Genomic DNA, 13952 nt, shown 5'->3' with positions numbered 1-13952 from the left:
CAAACTGTTGAAGAAAGATGTGCCATCAGCAGAGCAAACTGTGTGTGAACAGCGACATAACACATCTCAGAAAACTGCCGCTTACAACCTTGAGCATCTCCCAAAAACAGTACAGGCCAGTCTCCTGCTGATTTCACTCTGCTGCATATACATTGTGCGTGCCCAAAATGAGGTAGTTTGCTGGTAATTGCAACCACATGTTCATGCTATTGTTGTCCCACAACTCTGGTGGTTCTCATCGACAGGTTCTTCCAAGATCTCGGCTCACTGTTTGGCTTCATCAACTCTGACGTGAAGAGCAAGCTTGACATACTGGAAGATTACCGGAAGTCGGATGACGTAGGGGACAACTACGAAACACTGAACACCATGATCGAGTATGAGAAGGGCGCAGGTACCATCGAGGATACAAAGAAGCCATCAGGGTCACGCACGCTTCTCCGGCTTCACAGGGCACTGGAGTTCGTCGCCGCTCTGTTTAAGTGAGTATGACTGTACTTGAGGTTGGTTTGTCTTTTTCTTAGACCGGTTTAAGTTGTTCCATACCATGCATTGAAATTGAGTGTTGTGCAGGTGACAGCCTTAGATTTTGCAACCTCTCAAAACAGGCTAGTAACCTCTCTGAGTCTATCACTTATGCATCTCCTACCCCTTGTTTGTAACTGTGCCTACACTTCAAGATCACCCCATGACTGAACTTGCTGCCGAACGGGCCTGATTAATGCTTCCTTGCAATTCTTCAGCTGTAGGTATGTTTCGAGACACTTTCAGTATCCACTAGAAGACGTAAAATACATTATGGGCTTTTAAAGAAAGGCTAGGGAAAAGAAAAAGAAATGTCCAGCCTGTACCACTAAAGTATCGCAGGCCCACTAGGAGACAGTGGGGAGAAGAGTGTTTCTCGAGCAGCTCCTCATTCCCAGTGGGATTAATTAAGTGCAGTGATTGCTTAAAGAGAAGGCACCCTACACCCATATTTAAAATGGGTAAGAAAAAGGTAACTATTCTGCATTATATACATTTTCTGATTTTTTTTTCTAAAACAATCCTTCTATTATCCATCCTATCTGCAGATCAACTGTTCTACAGTGAAGCTGCTTGTAGTTAGTGTTCCATCCACTTTTCATGTCTGTTAACAAATCTGTGTGAGTGAAAACTGTTATAATCAGCAGTGGCTCGTGCCACTGCTTGCGCGTTCGTCGTCATCGTCGTCTTCCACAGCCGGCTCCATTGATGCTCATTATGCTAGCGGTCCCGTACTGCCCCTTGCGCATGTGCTACTGCTCGCGCGTTCGTGGTCTTCCACACCTGACTCCGATGCCGCTCGTCACGCTAGCGTTCTCATACTGCCCCTTTCTCTGCGAAGGCACTGATGGCACTGGCCCACAGCCAGTTGATCCGGTGATTTCGGTCTCAAATTCTTTGCCTCAATATGTCGCGAAATGAGAAAACTAATGTATCTAACGAATGTATAAGACAAATGGACGCGGATGTATAAAAATAAATCTGTATGTGTACCTTTCGTCACGGTGACCACTGATCAAGACAGTAAATGTGTTCGTACCTTTGCTGAAGATTGTGTCACTTTATCGTGTGCTACACAGCCTTGCTGGTTATCCACCTTCACACAGTGGAATGGCTCATGATAGGCGGCATGCTCTTGTCTAGGTGAAAACCCCACACAGCTGAAAGGATTGCTTGTAATAACTTGTACATACAATGTCGAAACGCTGATGGACAAAAGCAAGCCACAGTGGAAAAAATTATGTTGCATTCAGTATCAGTCGAACACAGTTATCAACATAACACTCACTTGTGGGCATCTAGTGTTGTGACATTGGCATCTACTGTTGGAGACACGTTATATAGCTTAAATGTTGGAGTGGAATATTGGACAACCTGACAGTGGTTTCTGTATTTTTGCTCCTGCTGTCACTTAAACATTATGTTGCCAAGTCGACCAAAGTGCAAATCTTGCGTCGTTTTGTTAAGGTAGTGCTAGGAGTATTGGAGGCTAGTTTCGATTATATCTGCAGTCGAAGTTTTATTTTCAGACTCCCCAATCTGGCCAAGAATTGTAAAATCTGCGCAATAGATAAAGTTCATTTGTGATTTCAGATGGTGCATGGTATTGCTAGTAGAAGTACTCCAGTGTAAATGTTTAAGAACGTGTTGTAAGCGAAAGCGTTAAAGGTCTTGAAAGACAGGGCAGTACAAAATTGCAAGAAATGCACGCAAAAAAAAGAAATTGTGATGGTACCTATGCCGCCTTCATGTGGTACTGCAAGATACCATACAAACCAGAGAGTACTTGCATCGATGCATAGAACAAGATTATTAAAAGAAGTTTCTTATACAGGCAAGAGTGGGAACAACTGAGTCACTGGGATCTAAAAACTGTGTGTTGCTTGTCAGTATCTCCTGTTGTAAGTTTGCTGCTGATTCTGTGCTGTACCTAAAGGGAAAGAATCGTTAATGAATGAATGTTGAATTGAATTGCATTTATTCTGCAACACATTTGTGGGGAAGACCAACCAAAAGAAGTTGTACTAATTACATCTTGTGGGGAACTTAGACACCTCGTACAGAGCACAGCACCAATGTGGATAACCATAACAACGCTAACATGCTTATACACAAAATACTGATTGCAACAGAAAAGAGTGCATGCGTATGATGCACAATATATAACTTGTACATACACATAGTATAATGCCTCATTTGAAGAAAAGCACATAAACCACGAGTATGTATCACACAAAAGGCGTGTGCACAAGGCAAAAATAAAAAAAAATGCTCTGTTCACGTCGTGTTTGGGAGATCTTCATGAATTTTAATGTTCACGGGTTGTCCTATACGGAATTGATAATAAAGAATCTGGCTTCATGTAGATAGGGCGTTAAAAATGCTTTACTGGCTATCTTGCTTGCTTTTTGATGGACAGTGCTCGTAGATGGCATGTCTCTGGTGCAGTCACTGCAGCCTCCTTGAGCCCCTCTGAGGACTGTGTGGGGTCCATGGTTCACAGTACGAGAAGCACTTCTCTATTCCCATCTTCTAGGATAAAGTTGAGTCAGGCAGTTGCAGTCCTTAGGTAAGAATAATGAAAGCGATTAATACATTTGTTGTGTGCATTGATGATTCAGGCAGTGCAAATGGCATCAAATTGAGGTAGCACGCTCTAGTATATGACAGAGATGTTACCTGCGACCGCTAGGCTGACTAAAGGTTGTTCAAGGGACTTCCTGTGTCATGCTACTAGTGCTAACACCCTGGGGGAACGAAAAGTGCTCTCGGGAGCGACACTGGCATTGCATCTTGCAGCCGAACAACACAATGTGGTGACGACGCGGAGTAGCCTGTGTACGTTTGATAATAGGTGTGCATCCATTGCTATACTGCATTGCTAAGCTTTGTGTGATGTAATATGAGGGTAGGAACATTGCTTAAATTGGTTGTTCCAGAGTGCAGCTTGCTGTTCACCTCGTGCCTTTCTTTTTTGTACCCTTTCGTGTTCTATATTTTCTCTCTTCTCCATGATTGCTTACGTACTTTCATCAGTATGCACTTGAGTGCTGTCGCATTTTGAACACTGTGTCAATTTATAAAAAGTTGAATAAAAAGAAAACTGTGCTTTTTTTAGGGCTATCAGCAGTGCCAATGACGATGCATCTGTTGGGAAGATGGCGCAGGAGAGCTATGACAGGACACTAGCCAAGCATCATCCGTGGCTTATCAGGAAAGGAGCTTCTCTAGCCATGTTGACTCTCCCGAAGGTTGATGAGGTCAGAATTTGTTTTTGGGCATGATATCCTTCATGCTGATTGATCGGGGTACAGATTTGCCATGCATATAACCCGACCAAAAATTCAGAAGCTTTACAGAAATTTTGATGCAAGTTAAATGCGAATTTTGATGTTAGGTGTGGCTTCATGGCAGGGTGCCTATCTTTGTCATGAGATGGCTTTCTGCTTCAAGGAGGAGCAGCAGTGAAGATGGCGATGTCTGAACATATGAAACAATGTTTCAGGAAGCTTTGCTTTGTGCGAAGGTGTGCTGCGTTGCTTTTATATAGATTAGGTTGTTGTGCGATTATAATTTTGCAGGTTTATGTGTGCCAACCTTTTCCTTCCTTTACTTTTTCGAGGGTTGTCAGGGTGTCTACTAACCGGTAAAACGGGGAATTCTCAGGGAACTTGAATAGTCTGGAAAAACTCGGGGATAACTCGAGGAATTCGTGCCTTTGTCAGGGAAAATTAACTGTAATATTGAAGGTGCAGCAGTGGCGTAGAGGTAGAGCATCCGCCTCACGTGCAAGAGGACCGTGGTTCGAATCCCGGTGTCGCGTAATTTTCCACTGGATTAAAAAAAAAAATCTGCGTGTTGATAAAATCGCATAACAGGCCTGGAGTGCGGACTGATCCCGGTGACCAGAACTGGTAACACACTCCCTCACCAGAGCAGGTTTGGCCACCCTGGTGCAATACTTGGCCACAACCTCCTATATGAATACAACAATCAAACCCCGGCCCTCAGTCCCCAGCAGCTGCAAAGCAACTGACTACGGCGGCGGTAAGACCTGTGACACAGCAGAGGGTGCTAAGAATCCCTGGGTCCAGACAGGCTGCCATTGGAATCTGAACCTGGCAACATTTAACGCTAGAACGTTATCTAGTGAGGCAAGTCTAGCAGTGCTATTGGAGGAATTAGAGGGCAGTAAATGGGATATAATAGGGCTCAGTGAAGTTAGGAGGACAAATGAAGCATATACAGTGCTAAAAAGCGGGCATGTCCTGTGCTACCGGGGCTTAGCAGAGAGATGAGAACTAGGAGTCGGATTCCTGATTAATAAGGATATAGCTGGTAACATACAGCAATTCTATAGCATTAACGAGAGGGTAGCAGGTCTTGTTGTGAAACTTAATAAGAGGTACAAATGGAAGGTCGTACAGGTCTGCGCCCCTACATCCAGTCACGATGACCAGGAAGTCGAAAGCTTCTATGAAGACGTGGAATTGGTGATGGGTACAGTCAAAACAAAATACACTTATTGATGGGCGACTTCAGTGCCAGGGTTGACAAGAAACAGGCTGGAGACAAGTCAGTGGTGGAATATGGCATAGGCTCTAGGAATAGCAGGGGAAAGTTATTAGTGTAGTTTGCAGAACAGAATAATATGCAGATAATGAATCCCTTCTTCCGCAAGCGAGATAGCCGAAAGTGGACGTGGAGGAGCCCGAATGGCGAGACTAGAAATGAAATAGACCTCGTACTCTGCGCTAACCCTGGCATCATACAAGATGTGGACGTGCTTAGCAAGGTGCGCTGCAGTGACCATAGGATGGTAAGAAATTGAATTAGCCCAGACTTGAGGAGGGAACGGAAGAAACTGGTACATAAAAAGCCGATCAGTGAGTTAGCACTAAGAGGGAAAATAGAGGAATTCCGGATCAAGCTACAGAACAGGCACTCGGCTTTAACTCAGGAAGAGGACCTTAGTGTCGAAGCAATGAATGACAGTCTTATGGGCATCATTAAGGAGTGTGCAATAGAAGTCAGTGGTAACTCTGTTAGACAGTATACCAGTAAGCTATCGCAGGAGATGAAAGATCTGATCAAGAAACTCCAATGTATGAAAGCCTCTAACCCTACAGCTAGAATAGAACTGGCAGAACTTTCCCAGTTCTTTCCCAACAAGCGTAAGACAGCTGACATAAGGAAGTATAATATGGATAGAATTGAACATGCTCTCAGGAACGGAGGAAGCCTAAAAGCAGTGAAGAAGAAACTAGGAATAGGCAACAATCAGATGTATGCGTTAAGAGACAAAGCCGGCAATATCATTACTAATAGGGATGAGATAGTTCAAGTGGCTGAGGAGTTCTACAGAGATTTATACAGTACCAGTGGCACCCACAACGATAATGGAAGAAAGAATAGTCTAGAGGAATTTGAAATCTCACAAGTGACGCCGGAAGAAATAAAGAAAGCCTTGGGAGCTATGCAAAGGGGGAAGGCAGCTGGGGAGGATCAGGTAACAGCAGATTTGTTGAAGGATGGTGGGCAGATTGTTCTAGAAAAACTGGCCACCCTGTATACGCAATGCCTCGTGACCTCGAGCATAACGGAATCTTGGATAGGATAGGAATAAACTTTATTTGTCCAACGGTTATTTAATGTTGGCGCCCGGGACTAGGCTGCCAGGGGTCCATCTTGGAATCTTAGAAACTCAGGGGACGAATTGCAATGCATGCTCACTGACCTGGAGATGCAAAGCAGAAGTTGGGTCTAAAAATTAATCTGCAGAAAACTAAAGTAATGTTTAACAGTCTCAGAAGAGAACAGCAGTTCACGATAGGTAGTGAGGCACTGGAAGTGGTAAGGGAATACATCTACTTAGGGCAGGTAGTGACCGCGGATCCGGATCGTGAGACTGAAATAATCAGAAGAACAAGAATGGGCTGGGGTGCCTTTGGCAGGCATTCTCAGAGCATGAACAGCAGGTTGCCATTATTCCTCAAGAGAAAAGTGTATCACAGCTGTGTCTTACCAGTACTCACGTACGGGGCAGAAACCTGGAAGCTTACGAAAGGGTTATACTTAAATTGAGGACGACGCAATGAGCCATGGAAAGAAGAATGATGGTTGTAACGTTAAGGGATAAGAAAAGAGCAGATTGGGTGAGGGAACAAACGCGAGTTCATGACATCTTAGTTGAAATGAAGAAAAAGAAATGTTCGTTGGCAGGACAGGACATGTAATCAGGAGGGAAGATAACCGATGGTCATTAAGGGTTACGGACTGGATTCCAAGGAAAGGTCATCATCATCATCAGGCTGATGATGATGATAAACGGAAACTTCATATGGTCGTGATCATTTACCTGCTATAATCAACTTCACATCAACGTTACCCGTTATATCCCACAAACCGTGCCATTGGAAATTACAAATGGCAGACTGCTCTGTTTTCACAGAAAGTGCCAGGCTGGAGGAGCTTATTTTAACAGACCTAAGCAGTGACGAAATTAATGAAAAATTTACTAACTGTATTATTTCTGCAGCTGAAAAGGCCATTCCACAATCTTCTGGCGTTGTTCGGAAAAAGGTGAATCCTTGCTGGACACAGGAATGCACCGTAGCAAAAAAAGCAGCAAAATAAGGCTTGGGGAATCTTACGCAGATATCCAACACATAACTTTCTGAATTTCAAACAAGCCAAAAGGAAAGCTCGATATATTCGGAGACAGATGGAAAAATTGTCTTGGCAGAAATATATATCTACAATTAATAGCACAGTCACATCCAAAAGGATGTGGTAACAGGTCAGGAAGTTTATTGGGGACTACTCATCATACACAATACCCCTACTTGCACCTTCAGGCACTCGGCCAACACTACAAGAACAAGCGAAAATACTTGGGGAGCATTTCTATAACGTCTCTAGCTTGGCTAATTATTCAAACACGTTCTTAAAATACGAACTGTCAGCAGAAAAGGAGAAACTACCAACTGCTTTTATGTCAAGGGACGAATATAACACTCCATTCACTTTACGAGAACTTAACAGGGTTCTCTGTGCTGGCAAAAAAAACTGCAGTAGGTCCCGACCGGATCCATTATTCCTTGCTTGCACACCTGTCGCAAGCATCTGTAGATGCTCTCCTTAAATTTTTAACAAAGTATTTGAATCTGGAATCATGCCAAAAAGTTGGAAAAACGCAATGGTTGTGCCTTTTTTAAAACAGGTAAATCCCCCACATCCCCAAGCAACTTTTGACCTATTCCCCTGACAAGCTGTTTGGCGAAATCATACGAAAGTGTCGTAAATGCGAGATTAACATTCACGCTTGATATATGGAACTTCATTGATTTCCATCAGTGCGGGCACAAAAAAGGGTGTTCAACCCTTTTACCACCTCGACTGACTTGAACCACCTCGACCACCTCGGTGAGTCGAGGACCACCTCGACTGACTTGAACGCGAAATACGTGAAGCATTCTTACACAAACAGCACTGCCTGGCAGTTTCTTCGATATAGAAAAAGCGTATTGTCATGTGGCAGTGACGTTAAAGAACACAGTAGCAATACTGTGAAAGGCAAAACTAGCTTTTATTGGGTGAACCTGTGCCCACAAAAACAGGCTACACTTAAAGCACAACGATAGTGGCGAACACAGTCAGCGATCGTCGAAAATTTGATCAGCGGGTCAAGCGCGTCAGCTTTTATAGATCAGTCATCGAATGTTCCAGAGTAACCGCTGGGACCCGCGTGTCTTCCCCAAAGTTCTACACAATTCGCGTCGCGCATACATGCAATCAGATTACACAAGTTGCGGGGAAAGACAGCGGATGGAACCATCGATAACATTCCAGAAACTTCTTTTACATGCAGGCGCATCCTGCGCTGTTCTATAACATTTGTTAGGTGGTGAGAAGTGGTCGCTCGATAAAGATAAAGAAGTACACATGTCATTACCCCCCTCTTAGAAAGCATCGTCCCGATGCTACAAATATAAGAGAGCGAAACACAAAAGGACACTTATCAAACAAAAGTGACAAAACAACGAAAAGAAACAAAGTCCAAAGGTCAGTTACATGAAGTCCCAAATTTAATTAACGCTGGTAGTACGGCTCGAGTCGCACAACGTGGACTATTTCAGGTCGTGAGCGGCGCCGCTGTGATAGCGAAATGCCGTCTGGCACGACCTCATAGTCCAGTGCGCCAATACGTTGGATGATCTTGTACGGTCTGAAATAGCAATGCAAAAGCGTCTCGCTCAGTCCTCGTCGGCGTATAGGGGTCCAAACCCAAACACGGTCACCGGGCTGGTACTCGACAAAGCGTCGTCGGAAGTTGTAGTGTCGGCTGTCGGTATGCCGCTGGTTCTTGATCCGTAGGCAGGCGAGCTGTCGGGCTTCTTCGGCGCGCTGGAGATAGGTCGCGACGTCAAGATTCTCTTCGTCGGTGACGTGCGGCAGCATAGCGTCGAGCGTCGTCGTCGGGTTCCTGCCGTAAACCAACTTGAACGGCGTGATCTGTGTTGTTTCTTGCACCGCCGTGTTGTGAGCGAAGGTTACATACGGAAGGACCGCGTCCCACGTATTGTGCTCAACGTTGACGTACATTGTTAGCATGTCGGCGAGGGTCTTGTTCAGGCGCTCCGTGAGACCATTCGTTTGTGGATGGTAGGCAGTTGTCCTCCTGTGGCTTGTCTGGCTATATTGCAGAATGGCTTGGGTGAGCTCTGCTGTAAAAGCCGTTCCTCGGTCGGTGATGAGGACTTCTGGGGCACCATGTCGCAGCAGGATGTTCTCGACGAAAAATTTCACCACTTCGGCTGCGCTGCCTTTCGGTAGAGCTTTAGATTCAGCGAAGCGGGTGAGATAGTCCGTCGCCACGACGATCCACTTATTTCTGGATGTTGACACCGGAAACGGTCCCAACAAATCCATCCCGATCTGCTGAAATGGTCAGCAAGGAGGTTTGATCGGCTGTAGTAGTCCTGCTGGCCTTGTTGGTGGTGTCTTGCGTCGCTGACAGCCTCGGCATGTCTTAATGTAATGGGCAACGTCGGCGGTCAGACGCGTCCAGTAATACCTTTCCTGTATCCTCGACAGCATTCGGGAGAATCCGAGGTGCCAAGCGGTTGGATCGTCATGTAGGGCGTACAGTACTTCTGGACGCAGCGCTGACGGAACAACAAGAAGGTAGCTGGTGTGGACTGGTGAGAAGTTCTTCTTTACGAGCAGGTTGTTTTGTAATGTTAACGAAGACAATCCGTGCTTAAATCCCCTAGGTACTAGGTCGGTGTTCCCTTCCAGATATTCGACGAGGCCTTTTAGCTCCAGGTCTGCCCGTCGCTGTTTAGTGAAGTCTTCTGCGCTTATTATTCCGAGAAAGGCGTCGTCATCCTCGTCGTCTTCCAGCGGGGGATCGATGGGGGCGCGTGATAGGCAGTCGGCGTTTTCACCTGGACTTGTAGATTACCGTGACATCATATTCTTGCAGTCTGAGGCTGCACCTCGCCAGCCGTCCTGAAGGGTCCTTTAAGTTAGCTAGCCAACACAATGCGTGATGGTCGCTGATGACTTTGAATGGCCTGCCATAGAGGTAAGGGTGGAATTTTGCTGTAGCCCAAATGATGGCGAGGCATTCCTTTTCAGTCGTAGAATAATTGCCTTCCGCTTTTGACAGTGACCGGCTAGCATAAGATATCACCTGTTCATGTCCGTCTTTCTTCTGGACTAGGACGGCACCAAGGCCTAGGCTACTGGCGTCAGTGTGGATTTCAGTATCGGCGTCCTCATTGCAATGTGCAAGTACTGGCGGTGACTGCATGCGTCATTTTAGTTCTTGGAATGAGTCGGCCTGCGGCGTTTGCCACTTGAACTCGACATCAGATTTGGTTAGATGAGTTAGTGGCTCAGCGATGCGTGAAAAGTCCTTGTCAAAGCGCCTGTAGTAGGCCCACATGCCAAGGAATCTATGCACTGCCTTCTTGTCGATGGACTGCAGGAACTTTGCGATGGCAGCTGTTTTCGGCGGGTTGGGGCATACTCCGGATTTGCTTATGATGTGGCCTAGGAACAGAAGCTCATCGTATGTGAAGCGGCACCTTTCTGGCTTCAGAGTGAGCCCTGATGATTTGATGGCCTCTAGTGCTGTGGCAAGCCGCCTAAGGTGATCGTCGAAGTTTCCGGCGAAGACGACAACGTCATCCAAGTAAACAAGGCAGGTCTGTCACTTCAATCCTGCTAACACCGTGTCCATGACGCGCTGGAACGTTGCAGACACCAAGCACAGTCTGAATGGCATGACCTTGAACTCGTAGAGGCCGTCTTGCATGATGAAGGCAGTCTTTTTGCGATCTCTCTCATCGACTTCTATTTGCCAGTAGCCAGACTTGAGGTCCATCGACGAGAAGTATTTAGCGTTGCAGAGCCGATCTAATGCGTTATCTATCCATGGGAGGGGGTATACGTCCTTCTTCGTGATCTTGTTAAGTAGACGATAATCGACGCAGAAATGTAGGGTTCCGTCCTTTTTCTTCACCAAGACTACAGGAGATGACCACGGGCTTTTTCAACGGCTGGGGGGTGTCATCGCGCTGCATTTCGTCGAATTGTTCTCTTATAGCTTCACGTTCTCGTGTTGAAACTCGGTAAGGGCTCTGGTGGAGTGATTAAGTGCACTCTTCGGTTATTATGCGATGCTTTGCAACTGGTGTTTGTCGAATCCTCGATGACGTCGAAAAGCAGTCCTTGTATCGTCGGAGAAGACTTCCGAGCTGTTGCTGCTTGCTCATGGGGAGACTTGGATTTACGTCGAAGTCTGGTTCGGGAACTATGGTCGTCTGGGAAGATGCGGCAGAACCGGAGAGAACAAACGCATTACTGGTTTGCAGAATTTCCTCGATGTACGCGATCGTAGTGCCCTTGTTGATGTGTTTGAACTCCTGGCTGAAATTTGTCAGCAACACTTTAGTTTTTCCTTCGTGCAGTGGAGCGATCCCTCTTGCGACGCAAATTTCATGGTCTAGCAGTAGATGTTGGTCACCCTCGATGCTGGAGCGACGCGGGATGCTGACTTGACTTTCGAGCACGCTTAAGGGATGGTGACTACGAGAGCTCTCCGGCAGTATCGCTCGATCTGCCGACAGCGTTATCGACTTCTACTTCAGGTCGATGATTGCGCCGTGTTGGTTCAGGAAGTCCATGCCGAGAATGACGTCTCGTGAACACTGTTGGAGGATAACGAAAGTGGCAGGGTAAGTCCTGTTATGAACGGTAATTCTTGCCGTGCAGATTCCAGTCGGCGTAACGAGGTGTCCTCCAGCGGTCCGAATTTGAGGGCCCTTCCATGCAGTCTTAACCTTCTTCAACTGGGCGGCGATGTGTCCACTCATGACGGAGTAATCGGCCCCTGTGTTGACTAAGGCGGTGACTGCGTGGCCGTCGAGAAACACGTTGAGGTCGGTGGTTCTTTGTCTTGCGTTACAGTTAGGCCTTGGCGTCGGATCACGGCTGCGTCTCGTTGACCTGTGGCTGGTACGTGGCATCGTGAGGTCATCTTTCGTCGGCGTATTCTTTGCTTCCAGACTTCGTCGGGACGGCGGCGTGTTATGTCGTCGAGGTAGTTTCTTCGGCGTCTTAGGCGGCGGCGGAGGATCTTCGTCAGTTCGACGAACAGCAATTGCACCTCCATCGGTCGCTGCTTTTAGTTTTCCGGATATGGGCTCGCTGACTGGCCCTGGGCTGGGTCAGTGTATGGACAGCACTGCAGTGACAGGTAGTGGCCTGGTGACGGCGAACAGGACGGTCGTCGAGGGCTCCACTGAGTAGCAGCGAGGTAGTTGGCGATGTCACGAGGGCGTTCACTTTCCCTTGGGCGCTGTGCGTTGACAGCGAAGCCTCGCAATCCCAGGTCGCGGTATGGGCATCGGTGGTACACATGGCCGGCTTCACCGCAGTGGTAGCAGAGCGGGCGGTGGTTGGGGGCGCGCCAAATGTCCATCTTCCTCACGTAGGTGCGCTTGGTGACGGGTGGCCGTGCTGGCGGCAGCGGCGGCGGACGCCAGAATTGCGGCGTTACAGGGCCCTGGCGCGGTCGCGGACGGGGACCTTGATGGCGTGCGACGGCAGCGTAGGTCATCACTTCTGGCTGGGGATGCGGTAATTGAGGTTGCACCTCAGGAACTCCCAGCGATCGCTGAACCTCATCTTACACGATGTCAGCGATCGAAGCTACTTGAGGCTGCGACGAAGGCAAGACCTTGCGTAGTTCTTCGCGCACAATGGCCCTGATGGTCTCTTGGAGATCAACGGAGCCCAGCGCTTGGATGGCGCACTGAGGCGTGAGCACTTGGTGGTTATATTGCCTAGTGCGCATTTCTAAAGTTCTCTCAATTGTCGTAGCCTCTGTCAGGAACTCAGCTACGGTCTTCGCTGGGTTTCAGATTAGTCCGGCGAAAAGTTCTTGCTTTACGCCTCGCATTAAGAAACATACTTTTTTCTCTTCGGACATTTCCGGGTCGGCGTGCCGGAAGAGACGGGTCATCTCTTCTGTGAAGAATGCGATGGTCTCATTGAGTAGTTGGCCTCGGGTTTCCAGCAGAACTTCGGCCCTTTCTTTTCGGACAACGCTCATGAATGTCCTCAGGAAGTTACTGCGGAACAGGTCTCATGTTTCAAGGGTATACTCCCAGTTCTCGAACCAAGTCCTCGCGGCATCTTCCAAGGAGAAGTACACGTGTCGTAGCTTATCCTCAGATGTCCAGTTGTTAAAGGTCGAGATCGTTTCGAAGGTTTCGAGCCAGGTTTTCGAATCCTCCGACGTAGCTCCACAGAAGGTAGGGGGCTCTCTGGGTTGTTGAAGTACGACGGGTGACACTGGGGCTGCCATTGTGGTTGTCTTGGCCATAATCTTTTTCGTCTTCTTAGGTAGAAGTCCGTGCTCCGGGGGCAGCTGTTGTAGACGACGGCTTGCTTGATGGTCTGGGACTACGTTGGTGCTCTCTTTGCGGTCCGGGCTTGGATCACGGCTTGTCGGGGGCGTCCGGTACATGGACGAAAAGCACCTCCACCAGATGTCACGTGGTAGTGACGTTAAAGAACACAGTAGCAATACTGTGAAAGGCAAAACTAGCCTTTATTGGGCGAACCTGTGCCAACAAAGGCAGGCTACACTTAAAGCACAACGATAGCGGCGAACACAGTCGGCGATCATCGAAAATCTGATCAGCGGGTCAAGCGCGTCGGCTTTTATGGATCAGTCGTCGAATGTCTCAGAGTAACCGCTGGGACCCGCATGTCTTCCACAAAGTTCTACGCTATTCGCGTCGCGCATACACGCAATCAGATTGACGTAGTAGTTCTGCGGAAACCCGCAAGGTGGAGAGAAGTAATGAATAAAGGGAAAATCAGACATCCACCCGTTCGTAGCAATTGCT

At 47.4% G+C, this 13952-nt stretch overlaps 1 protein-coding gene across 3 annotated transcripts in view; it reads left to right on the top strand.

Annotated features, from left to right (window-relative positions):
• LOC126544040 (ceramide-1-phosphate transfer protein) overlaps window positions 1–13952 on the top strand; it is a 40840-nt gene that overhangs the window by 4817 nt on the left and 22071 nt on the right. The window contains exons 2-4 of one of the 3 annotated variants that reach the window (XM_055061233.2): window positions 246–482; window positions 2954–3094; window positions 3644–3785. In XM_055061233.2, coding sequence (XP_054917208.1) covers window positions 246–482; window positions 2954–3094; window positions 3644–3785 — 520 coding nt within the window. Of the gene's footprint in view, window positions 1–245; window positions 483–2953; window positions 3095–3643; window positions 3786–13952 lie in introns of those variants that run through there. The other 2 variants (XM_072287239.1, XM_050191233.3) reach the window with 2 other exon arrangements.

Source organism: Dermacentor andersoni, chromosome 3 (assembly GCF_023375885.2).
Source record: "Dermacentor andersoni chromosome 3, qqDerAnde1_hic_scaffold, whole genome shotgun sequence".
Taxonomy (NCBI): domain Eukaryota; kingdom Metazoa; phylum Arthropoda; class Arachnida; order Ixodida; family Ixodidae; genus Dermacentor; species Dermacentor andersoni.
Note: the sequence above shows the minus strand (reverse complement) of the source record. Positions and strands in the feature narration are given on the sequence as shown.